Genomic DNA, 20,268 nt, shown 5'->3' with positions numbered 1-20,268 from the left:
TCCCACAATCTCCACCACGCCATCTGCAGGCGACAACACAGCATGGGACAAACGTCATTGCGTGATTTAGGCGTTGTTGGTGACTCGCGTTTGGGCTGACGAAAAATCGCAGCTTTTCTCTGTTTTGCCGTGAAATTTCCACCGCGCAGAGTGTGTGAAGATGGAAGTGGAGACGCCAAAGGACGTGATGAAGATGGAGACGGACGAACAGGTGGAACAGAACAATGAGCAGGTGGAGGAAGAGGAGTTCAATCGATTTCAAGGAGGGGGTCGTGGAGGGTTCCGGTATGTCAGAAGATTGCATTTCAGCTGCCTTTCCGTGTGAGTACAGTTTTCTCGGCTTGCAGGGGACGTCCGTGGGGCCCCCCACCTCGGTTCGGTGGCCGTGGGTATGGGCCACCGGGTGGTGGCATGATGAGAGGCCGCGGAGGTGGGCAGCCTCCATTCTACCATCGCGGACGCGGTGTGGGTCCCCCGCCGGGTCGTTTCCAGGGCCCCAACTACGACCCCAATTGGCAGCCCATGGGGCAGCCGCCGTACATGAACGGCCCGCCGGGCATGAACCCCCACATGCCGTACGGCGGCGGCCCCCCGGGCATGCAGGCGCCGCCCATCGTGCAGGAGCTGTGGGTGGAGACGAAGACTGAGGAGGGCAAGTCCTACTACTACCACGCCGTGAGCCGGGAGACCACGTGGACGCGCCCCGAGGGGCCGCACATCAAGATCATGACGCACACGGAAGTTGAGGCGCTCAACGCGAAGAATCCGCAGCAGAGTCAGCAGCAGAACAACACGCAGGCGCCAGGGAGTCAGCCGGCGGAGGTGAAGTCTGCAGAGGTGGCGCCCAAAACGGATACTCCAGTGGAGGCCGCCTCAGTGCCGCCGGAAAGTATCCAGACTGAGATGAATCCGACCCAGACAGAAGCCAAAGCTGAGCCTCCGATCAGCCAAGCGCCGCCGCCGGTGGTGAGTCAGGCTCCTCCTACTCAAGCGACACCACAGATTCAGCCCCTGATGCAGACACAGTTTATGAACACACCGCCGCCGCAGTACAATCAGCAGGCGCAGTTCGCCATGCCGCCGCCGGGTTTCCATGGCTTCCCGCCCACGCAGTGGGGCGTGCCGCCGTTGATGCCGTGGGGCATGCACCAGGATGGCGACAAGAAGGGCGGCGATGTCGATCCCGCCATCCTGGCCAAGGCGGCTGAGTGGACGGAACATAAGGCGCCGGACGGAAGGCCGTACTACTACCACGCCGCGAAGGCCGAGAGCGTGTGGGAGAAGCCGCAGGCACTGCGGGACCTGGAGGCCGCCCGAATGGCCACTCAGCACATTCACGCGCCGCTCATGCCGCCTGCGCAGCACCAAGTGCCGCCGCCGAGCGTGCAGGGCAGCGTGGTGTTCGATCCGCTGGGTTTCGTGGTGAAGCCCCAGGAGGCGGCTGTGAAGAAGGATGAGGAGTCTGCCGAGGCGAAGGCGGAGAAGAAGAAGAAGGCGGATGCTGAGCGGAAGAAGAAGGAGGAGGAAGAGAAGGCGAAGGTGGCTAAGCAGCAGGACAAAACCAGACCGATTTCCAGCACACCAATCAGCGGAACACCATGGTGAGTGGACAAGAGTGGGATTGACTGTGTTTGTGCTCAATTGGCGGAATGTCTTGCAGGTGTGTCGTGTGGACAGGCGATGGCAGAGTGTTCTTCTACAATCCCTCGACCAGGACTTCTGTGTGGGAGCGTCCGGAGGATCTTCTAGAGCGCGCCGATGTGGACAAAGCTGTCTCCACGCCGCCCGAACAGCTGGCGAATGTGGCAGCGGTGGCGAAACCCGAGGAGGCCAAGGTGGCGGAGTCGCCGAAGAAGAGATCAGAGTCCGAGACGAGTGAGGACAGTGACGAGACACCGACGAAGAAGGCAAAGCTTGAGGATGACTGTGAGTAGTGTCATGGACCTTTTGCGCGGTGTTCCTCTCATAGAATCTCTTTGCTTTTCAGTGTCCGCCGCGGGCAAAAGTGTTGAGAAGAAGGGTTTGGACATTGGCAAGGAGGCTGCGATGGAGGCAGAGGTGAGAGCTTCGCGTGAACGTGCCCTCGTACCGCTGGAGACACGTGTCAAGTCATTCAAGGAGATGCTCAAGGAGAAAGATGTTTCAGCTTTTAGTACGTGGGAAAAGGAATTACACAAAATTGTCTTTGATCCCAGATATTTGCTGCTAACCTCAAGAGAGCGCAAGCAAGTGTTCGAGAAGTACGTGAAGGAGCGCGCTGAGGAGGAGCGCCGCGAGAAGAGGAACAAAATGAGGCAGAAACGTGATGATTTCCGCAGTCTGATGGAGTCGGCAAATCTGCATGGAAAGTGAGATTTGATGAATGTTGGTTTTTTTTTTTGTTGAGAATTGTGTACAAAATTTGTGCTGATGTGATTTCAGGTCATCTTTCAGTGACTTTGTGCAGAGATTCTCCAAGGATGATCGCTTCAAGGCCATTGAGAAGGTTCGTGAGCGCGAAGGGCTGTTCAATGAGTTCATTGTGGATCTCAGGAAGCGCGAGAAGGAGGACAAGATTCACAAGAAGGAGCAGGTTGGTGTACAATTCACTAGTTTTTTCCGCCTCTTTCCGCCAAAAATGCACTGTGATACTCAAAGTGAAAGAGTGTGGAACAATAAGAGGCATCGCACTTTAGTGGAATTTCACGGTGTGTTCAGAGTGTGAAGTATGGATTTTGGGAGAATCTCATCAAAATTTGAATGAAACACACTCTGAACATGTTGTGAAGATTTTCTCATGGATATTTTTCTTTTTATGTAATAAGGATTAATTTTAATAACATGAAAAACAACCCTTTTCTGTCCAATATTTCAGGCTAATAATGAGGTAACTTTATTTTCATTTTGTTATTCTGAAAAACCAAAAAAAAAAAAAAGAAACTCTTCAAGTTGACTTATATTTTAATTTGCAAAAAGAAAGAAAGAAAAAAAAATAGCAGGTATAAAGATAAATGCAATTTTTCTAGTGCAAAACCATAAATCTGCTTTAAAATATCATTTAACATCCAATTGACGAGCGCCTTGTGTGAATTTTTCAAGACAACAACGACGCCTCGTGTGTTACTCCTTCTCCTTGTGGTGTTCCCGGATTGAGGATGTGCGATGGAAGCGTCTCCGGTCGGCGGTGGACCGTTTAGAGAGTGGCACACAAAGGCTCCCACACACACACACCTTCCTCCTCTGATTGCCATTTCCGCTGAATCCGCGCGTTCAATGGGATAAGAAAGAGAGTGAGAGAGGGAAAGATTGAGAGAGAGTGGCAAATGGTACATGTGTAACAAAGTCAATCAAAAAAAAAAAACAGCATTTTGAGAAGAAGGGGGAAAAATTAATGTGAAATTTACATGCTGAATTTAGGGGAGGGAAATTGATTTAATTGACGCACAGGCAATTAAATCAATTGTAAACTTAACTGGATTTTTTGTGTGTCCTGGGATTTGTGCTAATTTTTGAGATTCTCTTGCAGCCTAATCAGCTTCCTTTTCAGCAAATAATCCACTATATTCAATTGCATAAATTTCATTGATTGAGTAGGGGAAAAGGACTTGTGTATAGCACTAAGTGCTGAAAAGTCCTTTTCCCTCTCCTAAACTTGTATTAATAGATTCTTAAGATAGTTAAGTGATTATAGGCTTAAGAATGCCATATGAGAAAATACTGCCAGTGCCAGTTTCATGTCTAACAACGGGCCTTTTTCTTCTCTTGTGTCTTCTCAAGGTGAGAAAGGATTTTATTGAGATGCTAAAGAATCATCCTGACATCGACAGACACTGTCGATGGGTGGATGTGAAGAAGAAGACCGAAGGAGACTCGAGATATCGGGCAGTGGAGAGTGGAGTCCTGCGCGAGGATTACTTCCATGAGTACTGTCGCATGATGAAGGAGGAGAAGAAGCGCGCCAAGGAGAAGGACAAGGACAGGGAGAAGGAGAAGGAGAAGAAAGAGAAGAAAGGTGAGGAGCTTCAATAGGTAGCATTTTTCTTTTGATCCTTTGTCTTGGTGAAGATTGGCAATGAAATTTTGTCGTGCTTCTTCTCAGGTAAGCGCGACAGGAGCAAGGATCGCGAGAAGGAGAGGGAGAAGAGGCGACGCGATAGCTACAAGGAGAGCAGCGGTGACAAGGGCAGGGAGTCGTCAGTGGACCAGGAGGAGGGTGAGCATCCGCCAACGTCGGATGACGAGACGGACAAGCAGCAGAAGGATCGCGAGCGCCAGATTAGGGCGGAGGCGAGTATTAAGGAGCGCGAGAAGGAAGTGCAGCGCACGCTGGCCACGCACTTGAGGGACAGGGACAAGGAGCGGGAGCACCACAAGCGCGACGAGGCCATTCGCCACTTCAATGCGCTGCTGGCGGATCTCGTGCGGAATGCCGATCTCACGTGGAAGGAGGTGAAGAAGCAGCTGCGCAAGGACCACCGATGGGAGCTGGTGGAGCAGCTGGAGCGCGAGGACAGGGAGAGGATCTTCAATGATCACATCAGTAATCTCACGAAGAAGAAGAGGGACAAGTTTCGTGAGATGCTAGACGAGCTGGGACAACTGGAGTTGACCAGCTCATGGAAGGAGATCAAGAAGACAATCAAGGAGGATCCAAGATACTTGAAATACAACAGCAGTGAGAGAGTGAGTATAGCGAGTTTGCTACTAATGCTCGTGGTTTTTTATTAAAAATATTTGTCGTTCTCTGTTTGCAGTGCGAGCGTGAATTTCGGGAGTACATAAAAGACAAGACAGTGGAGGCAAAGTCTGCGTTCAGAGAACTTCTGCAAGAGTGCAAACTCATCACACACAAGAGCTTCGACACACTCAAGGAGAATCCGAATCATCTGAAGGAGATTGAGGACATTCTCAAGAATGACAAGAGATATCTCGTTCTGGAGCACATCGCTCACGAGAGAACTCAGATGATTCTCCACTATCTGGAGGACTTGTTCAAGCGCGGGCCACCTCCACCGCCAACAGCGAGTGAGTCCACGCGGAGGAAGTAGTTTTCCTGTGTGAAAACATTTGTATTTTTCGTCGTAAATGAATTCTCTCAAGTATCCCTGAAAGAGCGGTTTTTCTTACTTCAAATCTGTGCTTTTCTGTTGCACCGCGGCAGCACTGTCGAGGCCTTTCGGGTTGTTTGACAGTTTGTGCGCACTTTTTGTTTGCCTGGGGAGTTTTCCCTGTGATTTTGGTGAAAATTCCGTGGAAATTGCAATTCAGCGACGAGGAGAGGAGCACCAGAGTACAGTGGAGGAGTCCCAGCACCGAGGAGGCGCGTAAGTGAGCATTTTCCATGGCAAATGAGCACTTTTCCCGTGATCAATATGCTTGAATGTGCGCGAAAAGGGGTGTGAGGGTGGTGAAAAACATGAAAAATCTCCTTACTCCAAAGGGATTTTTGCATGAAAACCACGTCAGAGTTGCAGCGCATTGGTGGAATTTGCATCTAAATTGGTTCAATTTCCGCTGCACACACTGGCAAAGGTAGCGTCAACAGTGAATCACTCTTGAGATTCCGCGAGGGTGGTTCGGGGTGGGTGGACTGCTTGGCACCACACTTGCATGACTCACTCGCGTGCGTCCTCCCTCGCCAGACCCTCTGCCACCAGAGCTGCTGCACGCCAGGCTATCCTAATAATCAGATGCATTTCTGTGATCAGTTTCCTTCGCGCGGAGGTCCTTGTTGCACGCGCCGAGGCTCCAGACTATTTGGGGGTCGCTCGGGGTCAACATTCGCGCCACAGTGAGTCACTCAAGTTGATGGAGAGTCTCGCGGCTCCCCTTTGTCTGCATGAGTTTTATAACGTGCGATTTTATCGCACGCTTTCACCTCCGATTCATAGAAGTAAAGCGAAGTTAAGTTAATTTTGCAGGCCAATAAGAAGTCGCTGACGTCATGAGAATCTTCGCTGTCAATTGGATAGAATAAGGATTGGAAAGCTAGATTAATGACAATAAAGTTCTTGGTGCAGAAAATTCTTTACTAAACTTTTAATTCCAACTAACGGAATTGAAAAGTAAAAGTTGATTACGTTGATTGTTCGATTACACATTTTGTGGAATAATTTCGCTCTGCACAAAACACACAGGAGAGCTTAAGATTGAAGAAATAGAGTATTTTGGGCGGTGCTTGCGAATGGGCGGAACTTTTGTAACAATTTTAGGCCAATTACAATATTTGCTGCTGAAATGCAACACTCTGCCACTTAAAACTCTCCAATTTGTGCCGTTCACTGGCAATTGAAATATCCTTTCAGTTGCACATCATCGCGCCAATCAGGCCAATTAGCGATGTGTCTGTGGATGAAATTTAAGGGATGGTCAGACGGTGAGATCAATATTCTGGAACATGGAAGTGCATAAATAGGAGGTTTGAGGTGTTTGAATGTGGGGTGGTGAATTTGAGAGGGGGGTGGCGCTTTACGTCAAAGATGTGTAATGGAGAAATGCGCGCGCACAATTTCATGAAATGTGTATCAATCAATAACTGGAATCTTATGCGCGCGCCAATGAAATTGTTCTTCACGAGAGTGAGTCTCGAGACTGTTGAGCTGCACTGCCATTTTCAGTCTCTCTCCAGCGGTTCATCAGCACCGAACGGTGTCTGATTGGGATTCCTTGTTTTAGGGATTATATCTGGATTTATCAGTGCAGAAGGGGAGAAGAAAGAGTGTGTCCAATGTGAAGAGTCACTGCGTGGAGGAAGTTTCTGGGCAATCTCTGCAGGAGAGAAATAAACGTAAGATTTGTGTGAGTGTGAAAAATTAATCAATACTGGAATATCTAAATGGTGAAAGTGTTGAAAGGGATGTTTGAGCATTTGCAAATGGCATGAGATTTACCATGATTGCTGGGGGAGAATTTTTGATGGGAATAATAAAAGATATTGAAGGAGGTCAGGAGATGGGAAGATGATTGGTGTGAAAAGATCCCCATGAAATGTATATGTGAAAATATTCAGCCATCTTTCCAACTGATTTCCACCACGCTTGCGTCCTTCTGTAATGTCTCCATCGCGGCACAACGCGTTTTCCTCCCTCTCTCTCTCGTCACTCTCACTCTGTGTTGAGGAAGTCAAGGAGAGGAGATGTAGCGCCATTTTGTGGACTATATGTTGTTCACATGAAAATTCCTGTGAAAATTCCCTGAATTTCCTTTGAATTCAAAGTGGCAAAAGATTGGCGGAAGTGCACGTAATGAAGTGAAAGTTCCTGGAAAGGATTTGCATTGCGAGTAAGACGTCAACATCTACACTTTCTCACCCTCTCAATCTGCTCTCTAGGTCTATTTTGTCAATATTTAATAGCCTGATGACTCATCCTAGGGACTTATTCATGTCCATTGAAGTGGATTTGTGTGAGACTTTTGGGTCGAAATCAATTAAACCATCCCACTTGTGATGCAACATTAAACATATTCTGCAAATTGCTAAGGCTTAAAGGGAGATTATTGAGATGCTTTTTCTTCTCTGAGAATGGCGACGTAATTTTCGGGGGATGAGCATTAAATATGCAATTACGCAGTGGAATTTTTGGGTTGAAAAAGACGAGCAGCAAGTGTGGAAAATGGTAAGGCGAATATCGACTGAAGGATAATTATGATATATTGAAATGGGTTTTTCTCATGTAAAGCTTTTTATATAAGGATTTTTTTTCTTTGTGTGCAAAACACCTGCAAATGGTTCTTTGTGCATAAATCTCAATAGATTCCATCAAGGTGGTACTTTATGGTAATCATTTAGAGAGATTCTTGAATGGAAATGAGAAAATTTCTGAGATGGAAAAGTCTGTTGTGTTTCAAATATGAAATTCAATCCCTGTAAATATGTGGAATATGTATGCAAAAAGGAAATGTTGAACAGCGAGAAGAAATTCAATAATTTCCACTCATCCTCTCTGCCTTTGCATGAGTCACGTCTGTGATTCAGTCGCTCAATTTCCAACCACCTCAATGTTCTTCTCTCCATCCAGATATATCTGGGAGTTTTTTTTTTCTCTCATGTGAAAGAAAGTGATTTTTGTTACTAAAATTGACTTTAGCAAGAATTAAACATATGACAAATATTATGGTGATAACACAACCCACGCACATCAATCGCGCCAATGACTTTCATTTGGCATTTTATCTCCTCAATTGTGTAGAGATTCCTTTTCGTATTACTCTTTGTTTATGCACCACACAGTGAAATTCAATATTGGGGAAAAAGTTCTCCGGGGAGAATTTTAATGCTATGATACAGCATATCGAATAAATTCTCTCTCAATGGGGTGATTTTGTTCTCCTTCTCCATCTGTTGGGGGCTCCATATGCTTCCCATTTTCATGGTCTCCAGTGGGAAATGTCTCTTTTTTGCGTTTGCACTTTCCTTGGTGAAATATTCAAGTTGAGGGGGGGGGGGGAGGAAAGCAAGAAGAGAGAAAGAGAGAGAGCAAAAGCACGTCTGTGAAATTTCATACTGGCGAAAGACAATGTTGGCAAGTCCACCTACGCGCGCCTGAATTGGCGAGAGGAGGAGGAGGAGGAGTGGAGAAAATGTCTCTGTCTGAAGGGTGGTTGGAGGTTTTTTTTTTTCTGGAAACTTTGAAGCCATTCTTAAATGTGATACAATCTCTGAAAAAAAAAATTCTCACTCTCACTCGAAGCCTTGAGAAGGAATTGTGAGCAAATTGGTGAAGTTGATGACATTTCTGAGAGGGTTGTTAGAAACTCTTATCCTTATCTGGTGTGGAAAAGACACTGAGATTCTCCTTGTCCTTGTAACGTCTTTGTCTATTTACTAATCATGGATTGTGCAAGAGAATTCACATCCAATGTCTTTGCCTTTGACATTACAATTTCTCTTTTCATGCCGTTAAGGATATTATGAGCTTGAGAAGGAATTATCTCACTGATGACGTTTGGAATTGCAATGCAATAAGTCTATTATCGATTTATCTCTCAGCTTCTTGAGAGAATTCTTTTAATTCACATTCCTTTTATAGTCAAAGAGATAAACATCTCATCTGGATTATCATTTCTTCTATGAATTTGTGACTTGTGAACTTTGTTGGTTTCTAGAGACTGAAGAACTTAAGTTTCCTTGAGTTTTATGGTTGCTTTCTATTGTCTCATAATTTTGAACCTGGGCAATCTGGGCAGATTTGGTGCAATCAATAAACTAATCAAGGTTTTGCTTCTATGGGTGCCTAATATACCTTTTTCTATTAGAGAATACCTAAAATTATCTTAACTTTGCGTACAGTTCGTCTCATTCCTTTTTGAGTGGAGTTTCTGGACTATTTAGTTTGATCACAGAATTTTAGTTTTTCGGAGTATGTTTTTGAGCAGTAATAGCTACAATGCTGGGTTTAACGGCATGGCATGGGCATAATATGCAACATTATGAATTGCTTGGACGCTAGAGAATATCTAAACGCTATTTTGGTCCATTTTCTTGCAATGCATCTATAAGAAATTAATAATTTTCTGAACCCTATAATAAGAAATTGTTTAAAAATCATACATTCTAAAAGCAAACTTCTGTAATTTTAACACCTACATTAAGTGTTCTTGAACGATCAACTCGGGCTCGTATTCTACAGTTTATCAAAAACCTGTGGACCGGATTTGGGCCGCGGTTACGTTTAAGAAATTAAGAAATGGTACATAAGCATTAAACGGTAGAGAAAAGCATACAAAAAGCAAATTTTCAAGTCTAAGTCAAGGCAGCGTATGATGCAGATGTCTTCTAGACATTCCAAACACATGATTTAATGTAATTATCCTAGCCAATATTATGATTAAAACACGGATTTAGTGCAAATTATGCAGTGTCTTAATAACATTTTCGCTGTCCTTATATGTACATTTCACTGCATTTTGCAATATCTCGGCCCCGAATTGAGATATCGCCATGGTCTCAACGCCATTTGAGAGATCATAAAATTCTAAACATTTTTTGTCTTAAGCCTACATGTTCGAAAAATTGCAAGAAATATCGAATTTTTCAGAAAAAAATGGATTTTTGTGAAAACATATTTTATGTCTTAAAAATTTTTCGCTACTGTAGTTAGCTGATTAAACTGATTTCCTTGTCGTATTCCTTCCCTCTGTTTCTTAGTAATCAAATATGTCTTACAGTGCTTCTTCTTTGCAGCTTACACAATTTAACTGAGCGTCTCCGTGCGCCGGTGTTTTCCAGCTGTGCTTGAGCGCCAAAGACATCAGGATGTCGTCTGTGAAGGTGGCGGTGCGTGTGCGCCCGTTTAATTCGCGCGAAATTGCGCGTGAGTCGAAGTGCATCATCGAGATGAGTGGTGCCACGACGTCCATTGTGAATCCCAAAGTGCCGCCAGGCACGAATGACTCTGTGAAGAGATTCAACTTTGATTACTCGTATTGGTCACACGATGTGAGTTTTTTTTGGATTTCCCGCGGGATTCCTTTTTAATTGGATTTCCGTTGCAGGCAAGTGACACGGATTTCACCACACAATCAATGGTTTATGGTGACATTGGTGAGGAGATGCTGCAGCACTCCTTCGATGGCTACAACGTGTGCATCTTCGCCTATGGCCAGACGGGCGCTGGCAAGTCGTACACGATGATGGGGCGGCAGGAGGTGGAGGGCCAGGAGGGCATCATTCCGATGGTGTGCAAGGATCTGTTCAGACGCATTGCCGAGACGGCGTCGGAGGACTTGAAATACACAGTAAGTTATTTTGGGCTTTTTATGATATAGTAAAAGATGCAAAAAGCCTTTTTAATTACTTCACAATTACTTTTCAAATTAAGTCAAATTTTGTCACAGAAGATGGTGGATAAGACCGTGATTTCCCTGCCTTTTCCAACAGGTTGAAGTGAGCTACATGGAGATATACTGCGAGCGCGTGCGTGATTTGCTGAACCCGAAGAATAAAGGCAATCTCAGGGTGCGCGAGCATCCTTTGCTAGGGCCGTACGTTGAGGATCTGTCAAAGCTGGCCGTGACAGATTACAATGATATTCACGACTTGATTGACGAGGGCAACAAGGCGAGAACTGTTGCTGCCACAAATATGAATGAGACAAGCTCACGATCTCATGCGGTGTTCACGATTTTCTTCACGCAACGCCGACACGATGGCGTGACGGATTTGATCACGGAGAAGGTGTCGAAGATCAGTCTGGTGGATTTGGCGGGCAGCGAGAGGGCGGACAGTACAGGGGCGAAGGGGACGCGACTCAAGGAGGGAGCCAACATCAACAAGAGCTTGACAACGCTGGGCAAAGTCATCTCGGCGTTGGCGGAAATGGTGAGATGACAAGTCATGTCTTTTGTGTTTTTGCTGTCTGTTCAAGTGCATCATCTTTCTTTCTTTCTATTCTCAAGCTCATCTTGTTGTCTTGCAAAATTTGTATTTGAAAATTGACACTAAATTTATTCATCTTCCTCAAAATGCTTAATACATGCGCGGATCATTCGAAATGCTTTTCATTCTAAAGTCGGTGAGTTGAATTGATTGTGTTAACAAAATGCTGGCTAAAATATGAATCTTTTTTTTTCACTCAAATGTGAATATTGTGGAATTTTGTTAACTGTTTGGGGTGTGTTTTTCAGGCGTCTAAGAACAAGAAGTCAAAGAAGGCAGACTTTATTCCTTATCGCGACTCCGTCTTGACATGGTTGCTGAGAGAGAATTTGGGCGGAAACTCCAAGACGGCGATGATAGCTGCAATTTCTCCAGCTGACATAAATTATGATGAGACATTGAGTACTTTGAGGTGAGAAAATGGAGGCTTATAAAGCACACAATTTTCACTAATTTTATTTTGGCCAAAATCTTTCAGATACGCCGATCGTGCGAAGCAGATTGTGTGCAAAGCTGTGGTCAATGAGGATGCAAATGCTAAGCTTATTCGTGAATTGAAGGAGGAGATTCAGAAGCTGCGTGAGCTTCTGCGTGCTGAAGGAATTGAGGTGCAAGAAGGTAAGCAATGTTGTCATTTTCACGCACAATCACTCAATGATGTAGCTTTGGTAGAAGAGTGGATAGATGAAAGAGCTCTTATTCTTCCTATAATACAAATTCTCTATGTGGGGAGAGAGACTTTGTTGTAGTGTTGTTTTTTATTGTCTGAGTTGAATGCAAGATAATTGCAAGCATCTCCAAGAAGCAAAAACCAAAAAAACACATTTATATTATACTTTTTTCCTGTAAAATTAGATAAGTGCAAAATTATTTTCATGTAGGACCGGACGGTAAAGTGGTTTGTGAGAAACGGGATCCCAATAGTAAGTAGATGACGGCTAAAATCGCATCTGTAAGACAAAAGCAAATTAAATTAAAAAAAAAACAGAGCAAAGAATACCAAGAAATACAAAGACAAAATATCCCTCCAGAGGCAATGCAATTCCACAACCACTTATTGCTATATATTTTGTGTGTGAAGCATAGAATGAGCTCCAGATAAATTGAGCAAAGAGAGTCAATTTTCATTTTGAGATTTGGCGCTAAATTATATCACACTTCTCTTACCCTTCCACCTTTATTCTTTATCCCACTTTTCTTTGTCTGTCCTTCACAAAAGAAATCAATGGCATTTTGTATGATTTTTTTCTTCTTGTTCTTATTATAAGTTGTGAACCAGCTAAAATATGGAAAAAAAAGGCTTTCTTGGCATTTTTGCATCATATATTTACAAAGAGAACACAGCTCTCAACGTTGGGCTGGACCAAAGTATATCTAAATGCAGAAAAAGCGTGCAAAATTACTAATGTTTTGACAAATTTGGGAATGTTAAATGTGACAAAATTTCATTTTCAGGACAAATAATTCGATATATAAATTCGACTTGAAGAAGATTTTAGTCCAGCCTTATCAACAAATCTTTTTTTTTAAGTTGTTTATCACTTTAGTTTGTGCTTCTCAGTGTTTTTGCATCTATTTGAAAACACGAGAAGAGAGAGAAATCTCAAATGCGCTATAAGCAAATTTTTTAATTTTCTATCATTTTGCTATTGGCAGGAAATATTGAGATTTTCTCTTCATTCTCTGTCTTTGTTTGCTAAAAAAACAAACAATTAATGTCATTGAGGAGAGATGGTAATTTGTTTGTTCTTTTCTAAAATACTTGTAGAGGATGAAATCAACTCAAAATCTGAGAGTATTATCAAGAACATGCCAACGTCACCCAATAAAGGACGCACCAGAACGGGATCAACCACGGAAATGGCAGTGGATCAGCTACAGGCCAGTGAGAAATTGATTGCCGGTGAGTTAATGGAGTCTGTAAAATTTAATATTCACTCTTTAAATGCGATGCTCTTCCCTTTGGCAGAATTGAATGAGACTTGGGAGGAGAAACTCAAGCGCACAGAGCAGATTCGCCTCCAACGCGAGGCTGTCTTTGCCGAAATGGGTGTGGCTGTGAAGGAGGATGGCAACACTGTGGGTGTCTTCTCGCCCAAGATGACACCACACTTGGTGAACCTCAATGAGGATCCCACGTTGTCTGAGTGTCTTCTGTACTACATCAAGGATGGCATAACGCGCCTTGGCACGGCTGAGGCAAATTTGCCGCAGGATATTCAGCTGTCCGGGCCGTATATCCTCAAGGAGCACGTGATGTTTGAAAATAGGAGCGGCGTGGTGACTCTGGTGCCACACAAAGATGCTCTGGTGTATCTCAATGGGCGAAAATTGACTGAGCCTGAGGTCCTGACAACGGGCTCTCGTGTGATTCTGGGGAAGAATCACGTGTTCCGCTTCACACATCCGGAACAGGCGAGAGAGATACGTGAAAAGGCAGTGACAGAGACACCAGGCAATGGTGAAACGGTGGACTGGAACTTTGCCCAGTGTGAATTGCTGGAGAAGCAGGGAATTGACCTGAAGGCGGAGATGGAGAAGCGTCTGGTGGCACTGGAGGAGCAGTTCAAGCGGGAGAAGTTACAGGCTGATCAGGAGTTTGAGGAGCAGCGCAAATCCTACGAGGCGCGAATTGATGCATTGCAGAAACAAGTGGAGGAACAGTCGATGACCATGTCGATGTACAGCAGCTACACTCCGGAGGATTTCCATCCGGAAGAGGACAGCATATTTGGTGAGTTCTGTCATTAATGTTTAATTAAATATGCGAGTATTTTTCAAGTATCAACGAAGGCCTTTTCAACATCTTGTTCATGTTGTTACAGTCAATCCGCTGTTTGAGTCGTGCTGGACAGCACGAGAGGCTGGATTGGCGGCTTGGGCGTTCAGGAAGTGGCGCATCCATCAATTCACATCCTTGAGAGATGATTTGTGGGGAAATGCGATATTCCTGAAGGAGGCGAATGCCATTTCTGTGGAATTGAAGAAGAAAGTGCAATTCCAGTTTACACTCCTCACAGACACTCTATATTCGCCACTGCCGCCAGAATTGGCGGCCAGCAATGGTGTTTTGGGTGCAATAACATCTGGCAATGAGGATGAATTCGGTGGGAATCCTGCACCGAGGACAATTGTGGCCGTTGAAGTTACGGACACGAAGAATGGCGCCACGCACTACTGGACATTGGAGAAGTTGCGGTGAGTAGTTTCTCGATGTCTTTCAATTGCCTTTATATTGTCTTTAGAGACATTTGTGAACACACTAGAGGAGTTTTTTTCTTTTTTACAATTACTTTCCTGCAAAGTGCATTTCAATAGAGGTTTTCTCGTTACTTTTTATATCTTTCCCTCATGTTCTCTTTGAGTTCACTCAATGATTTTATCCTCAAAGGCAAATTGTCTGGGTTATTAATGGATAATAAATGTATTTGGGAATCATGATGATTTAGGGATAAAGTGTTACTGTATTCTTCCTTAAAACCGTCCAATGCTCTTTCCTGGGTTTAACACGGTATTTTTTTCTTTTCAATTCAATGTCTTTTTGCTAATACCGAATATAAAATGAAATGCTAACAAAAAAAAAACGATTAGCTGTCGGCTTGAATTGATGCGCCAAATATACAATGCGGAGAGTCCACCGATGATCAGTGGCATGGAGACGCCAACGAGTGGTTCATGCAAAGCCCTGGGACTGATGGTGTCTCCGGACGCCAGTGGGGCGAGTGTGGAGGCTCTGGATGGTGGTGGACAGCAGCAGGAAATACTACAATGCTTGGCGGCGGCGTGTGCAAATGCATCAAGACTCTCATTAGCTAATCTCTTGCCATCTAGGTTAGCACACAAAACATACACACACAAAGTATAAGTGATGACTTGGACAAAGTGCAAGAGATATAATCAACACCATTCTTTTGCTGTTGTATCATCACTTCTGTCTCTTCTGTTTGATATGACTTTATGTTGAACGTTGATTTTAATATTACATTCATATTATAACACCTCCCATGCGCTTCGACAGAGCGCCTCATGCCTTTGAGGATGATTTTCTTCTTTAATTTTCTCATAAGAATATCATATTTGGTTCCAATCAACCACATACACTGTAGAATTGCATATAGTTGAGAACTTTCTTGTAGACAACAATACACATTGCATCATTTTTTTTCCTTCTAAATTTTTCGAAAGCTTCTGTGTCACAGCTTCAGCACCCTTGAATCCCGGATTAAGCTTCTCATGGCTGTTTCATAAAGCTTGCGAATGATGATTGTGTCATGTGTTCAGAAGAACACACGGTGGAAAACTAATGTGTTGTCACTCTGTATAGGCAACGATTGGAATTGATGAGGGAAATGTACCACAATGAGGCAGAACTGAGCCCAACATCGCCAGATTACAATGTGGAGAGTCTCACGGGTGGAGATCCATTCTACGATCGCTTCCCGTGGTTCAGGATGGTCGGACGATCGTTTGTCTATTTGAGCAATTTGCTCTATCCTGTGCCACTCGTTCACAAGGTGGCCATCGTGAATGAGCGAGGCGATGTGCGCGGATACTTGCGCGTGGCTGTTCAGCCGGTCATGGTGAGTCTAATTGTCTGACTGTGTATTGCTATGAGTGTAGTTTGTGGTAGATTTGTTGTGGGTTTTTAAGTGGCGAAACACTTTGTCAAATGGTCTGTCTCGACTGTCTCTTTTAACAAATATTCTCTTTTATCATATTTCTTGTGGAAGAAGCTGATTTAGTGGATAGAAATGGGTCATCTTATGATGTTTATTGATTGTCTATAAAGCAACAAATTTAAAGTCTATGAAGTAGTAAAATACTGCAGTCAATTTTACGATCTTTTGCGTGGATTTTTAGCCAAAATTTAACGATTTAGAGTCCATTTTATTGCTTCTAACATTATACGAATTGAATAAACTCTGAAAGACTCAATGGTCAATGAAATTTACCAGAATGAATGTTTCGATTTTCCACGCCACTGGTAGTCAGTGTTTGTGTGTATTTGTGGGAAGAATATCTGCTTGACTAACTGGAGCGAATGGTAGAAATCTCATGTGTTGCAGGATGAGGAGAGTCTGGATGTGAGCAATGGTGTGAAACAGTCCGCGAGGATTCTATTCGATGAGGAGCACAAGCCCAAGTATCGATCACTGGTGCAGGAGCGCGATGATCGCTTCATTGAGGGTCAGGAGTGTGGAAAGGTGGAAGAGGTGGAGATTGAGGATGCGGATTCTGGTCGTGGTGACTCGAGTGTGTCGTCTGAAGTGCACGAGGCGACTGAAGAGCCAGGAGAACACTTGCAAATTGGCAAGGAGTTCACTTTTCGCGTGACTGTTTTGCAGGCAACAGGAATTGCAGCTGAATATGCAGACATCTTCTGCCAATTCAAGTGAGTGTGGAGAAATTTATTGATAGGGCAAGGTAATTCAGTGGATGTAATGTCTGAGAATTCTATCTACAGCTTCTTGCATCGCCACGAGGAAGCATTCTCAACTGAGCCAGTGAAGAATAGTGGATCAGGATCGCCGCTCGGCTTCTATCACGTGCAAAATGTGACGGTGCCAGTGACGAAGTCATTCATTGAGTATCTCAAGACGCAGCCCATCATGTTCAAGATCTTTGGGCACTATCAGAATCATCCACTGCACAAGGATGCGAAGCAAGAGTGTCAGACGCGTCCGCCACCGCGGCGAATGCTTCCGCCAAGTATTCCCATCAGTCAACCTGTGCGGAGTCCCAAGTTCGGTCCTCTGCCTTGCCCACCGTCATCGACGGTGCTGGCAAAGCATGATGTTCTCGTGTGGTTTGAGATCTGCGAATTGGCGCCGAGTGGCGAATATGTGCCCGCCGTGGTGGAGCACAGTGATGATCTGCCATGCCGTGGACTCTTCCTACTGCACCAGGGCATTCAGCGGCGTATCCGCATCACGATTGTGCACGAGCCCACGCCCGAGGTGAAGTGGAAGGACATCAGAGAGTTGGTGGTGGGACGCATAAGGAACACACCCGAATCGGCTGACGAGATGGACGATGACTCGTGCGTGCTGTCGTTGGGATTGTTCCCTGGTGAAGTGCTCGACGTGCCTGGTGACGATCGGTCATTCTTCCGCTTCGAGGCTGCCTGGGATTCCAGTCTCCACAACTCAAGTTTGCTCAATCGCGTCACACAGGCTGGAGAGACAATTTACATCACTCTGAGTGCTTATCTTGAGGTGAGGATCGGCGTAATGTATGCTGTGAAGATGCTGGTTTTTACAAACTCTCTGTTTACAGTTGGAGAACTGTGCTCGACCGGCAATTGTGACCAAGGATCTCAGCATGATCATCTATGGACGTGATGCCAGAACTGGACCGCGATCACTGAAGCATCTCTTCTCAGGGCAGTATCGTAATCCGGAGGCGAATCGCCTGTCTGGCGTGTATGAGCTCTCTCTTCGACGAGCCTCAGAAGCAGGTAGTCCAGGTAGCAGAATGTGCTGTAGTGTGAATAGATGTGAATTGGCATGAGCAAGGGGGACATAATATGCCTAAAATATTGGATCAATGCCTCAATGATTTATATTGTTTAGATGCTTGTCAGATTGTTAGAACTGACGGAAAACTGAACTCATAACAGAGCTGTATGCCACTTCAGATCATAATATCTCCTCCTTGGGCATGAGAAGTTCTTTAGTTAGTGCTTGGCGGCAGTGCAGAAACTTTTTCTTTATCTATTAATGCTTCTCTTTGTAGGCGTTCAGCGTCGTCAGCGTCGAGTCTTGGACACCAGTTCGACATATGTGCGTGGCGAGGAGAATCTTCACGGCTGGCGTCCGCGCGGAGACTCCCTCATCTTCGATCACCAGTGGGAATTGGAGAAACTCACGCGGCTTGAGGAAGTCGGTCGTGTGCGCCATCTGTTGATGCTGCGAGAGCGATTGGGCATGGACACGAATCCCAATCCGACCACAAAGACGGAGAAGGATGTGTGCAATTTGGCGGCACGCGCTGGCGCCTCGCCAGTGCACATGGTAATTCCGCCGTCACCGCAGACGCCCATCAAGGATCAGCAGGCGCTCATGCCGGAGCGTGAGTACACGCAGCGTGAGCAGGACTTGCTGCTCAAGTGCATCCACCTCGTGCAGGGACGAATCGGGACGAAGGCTGACCAGGACAGCGCCATGGCGCAGATTGACGCATCGCCAGGTGACGAGGGATGCGCCGACTTGACGGCCAGCTACATTTCTGGCAACTCAATTGAGTGAGTTTGTGTAATCTTCGCGGAATGCTCGAGAGATTTACATCCTTGCACTTGTAGACTCTGCTCGCCTGAGCGCGTGGACGTGCCCAATGGCTGGGAAGCGCCCGCACCGGCGCCACAACCTGCGCTGCCGTTGCGCTTGTATGTTCCGGAGCTGGAGGAGATCCGCGTGAGTCCCGTGGTGGCACGCAAGGGATACTTGAATGTGCTGGAGCACGGCGGATCGGGCTGGAAGAAGCGCTGGGTGACTGTGCGTCGACCATACGTCTTCATCTTCCGCTCTGAGAAGGATCCAGTCGAGAGGGCGGTGCTGAACTTGGGCACGGCACAAGTTGAGTGCAGCGAAGATCAGGCGGCCATGGTGAAGATTCCCAATACTTTCAGGTGAGAACATGTTCCGTTTTAGGGGAAGAACAGTGTGTGTTGACTGGATGGTGTTGTTTTTTGCAGTGTGGTGACCAAGCACAGAGGCTATCTTCTGCAGACTCTGGGCGATAAGGAAGTTCACGATTGGCTGTACGCCATCAATCCTCTGCTTGCGGGTCAAATAAGGTGAGAAAGCCACATGGATTTTCCCTCCTTCCGCAATGACATTCAACTCTCTTTCTCGCTTCAGATCACGACTGGCTCGACGAAATGTGGATTCTTCAGCCGCTCAGGGCGTCACATCGTCTCAGCACTCCAGCAAATGAGACACAATCACGATGGAATCCGTTTTGGTGTATTAAAATCAGTGATTATTTTGATCTGTGACATCAATTGATTGATTGATTTTTAGTAATGTTGAATATCATTTTTAGACATTTTAGGTAGATTTTTGTCCCTTGACAGTGTTGAATTGGGGAATTGTTGGGGGGAAAAAAAAGAAAGAGTTAAATGATTTTTATAGTATTTGATAAAAAGGCATTTTTGTATTTTTATCCTTTATATTCTCAAAAGAAAGACACCAAAATGGATTTTTCATCGTGAGGCCGATAAATGAAGAGACATGAAGAAGGGATGAGATTTAAAAATTTAGGCAGGTAAAAGATATATATATATATATAATATACACTACAAAAATATTATTAACAATTCAACTAGAATGATTTATCAATTAACTGTACTAAAGAGGAAAAGAGAAGAGAAATTGAGGCAAAGTAATCTCTAAATATACCAAAAAAAAGAAAGAAAGAAAGGAAGGAAAGAAAATGGAAAAAATACTATAAATTATTAATTTACACTATAGATGAAATATTATTGTATTACAGAAAAAAAGCATATTTATTAAATGTGTAATAATCACTTAATAATTTAAAGAAAGATAAAGAAGAAGAAAAAAACTATTGAAATTTACAAGATTGTGAGAAGAAAAAACCTCCCTATGAATTCTATTGTAATTTAATTTTGCTCTGTGATGACATTAATTATTTTATTTGTATACAAAGAAAAGTATAAACCAAAAAAAAGGTGAACAAAAAGAGGAAATGGTAAAAAAAAAATTGTGGGTAAAAAAAGCAAAACTTTTTGTGTAAATAGTTTTTATTAATATTTATTATTGACAATGAAGAATGAAAAAAGTGAAGAGAAGAAGGTGGAAAAAGTGAGAAAACTTTTGTAGATGGATTTGTTAGCTAAAGAAATTGTACACCGCGAAGAAAAGGAAAGAAGAGCCGCGCGCTTCTGAAGT

The 20,268-nt window shown here is 44.5% G+C and overlaps 2 protein-coding genes across 4 annotated transcripts; both read left to right on the top strand.

Annotated features, from left to right (window-relative positions):
* The first annotated feature begins 31 nt into the window (after positions 1 to 31).
* Positions 32 to 5,083, top strand: LOC132256457 (transcription elongation regulator 1). Its single transcript, XM_059752886.1, has 8 exons — positions 32 to 285; positions 348 to 1,601; positions 1,661 to 1,926; positions 1,988 to 2,348; positions 2,422 to 2,572; positions 3,757 to 3,991; positions 4,079 to 4,662; positions 4,734 to 5,083. Exons 1-8 carry the CDS (start codon positions 161 to 163, stop codon positions 5,025 to 5,027), a joined length of 3,270 nt encoding a protein of 1,089 aa, XP_059608869.1. The 5' UTR covers positions 32 to 160; the 3' UTR covers positions 5,028 to 5,083.
* A 1,485-nt stretch (positions 5,084 to 6,568) lies between these two features.
* Positions 6,569 to 20,231, top strand: LOC132256456 (kinesin-like protein unc-104). Of its 3 annotated transcripts, none has more exons than XM_059752884.1 (18): positions 6,569 to 6,766; positions 10,163 to 10,417; positions 10,474 to 10,716; positions 10,859 to 11,299; positions 11,605 to 11,768; positions 11,835 to 11,974; positions 12,238 to 12,279; positions 13,125 to 13,259; positions 13,326 to 14,090; positions 14,182 to 14,554; positions 15,681 to 15,936; positions 16,423 to 16,748; positions 16,821 to 17,571; positions 17,633 to 17,822; positions 18,092 to 18,599; positions 18,657 to 18,983; positions 19,050 to 19,151; positions 19,216 to 20,231. In XM_059752884.1, exons 2-18 carry the CDS (start codon positions 10,235 to 10,237, stop codon positions 19,289 to 19,291), a joined length of 5,022 nt encoding a protein of 1,673 aa, XP_059608867.1. In that variant the 5' UTR covers positions 6,569 to 6,766; positions 10,163 to 10,234; the 3' UTR covers positions 19,292 to 20,231. The 3 variants fall into 3 exon arrangements, with proteins under 3 accessions (XP_059608867.1, XP_059608866.1, XP_059608868.1); XM_059752883.1 differs by having other exon boundaries at positions 16,405 to 16,748; XM_059752885.1 differs by lacking the exon at positions 12,238 to 12,279.
* The last annotated feature ends 37 nt before the right edge of the window (positions 20,232 to 20,268 follow it).

Source organism: Phlebotomus argentipes, unplaced genomic scaffold, assembly GCF_947086385.1.
Source record: "Phlebotomus argentipes unplaced genomic scaffold, Phlebotomus argentipes genome assembly contig_5, whole genome shotgun sequence".
Classification (NCBI taxonomy): Eukaryota; Metazoa; Arthropoda; class Insecta; order Diptera; family Psychodidae; genus Phlebotomus; species Phlebotomus argentipes.
This window is presented reverse-complemented; position numbering and strand designations above follow the sequence as displayed.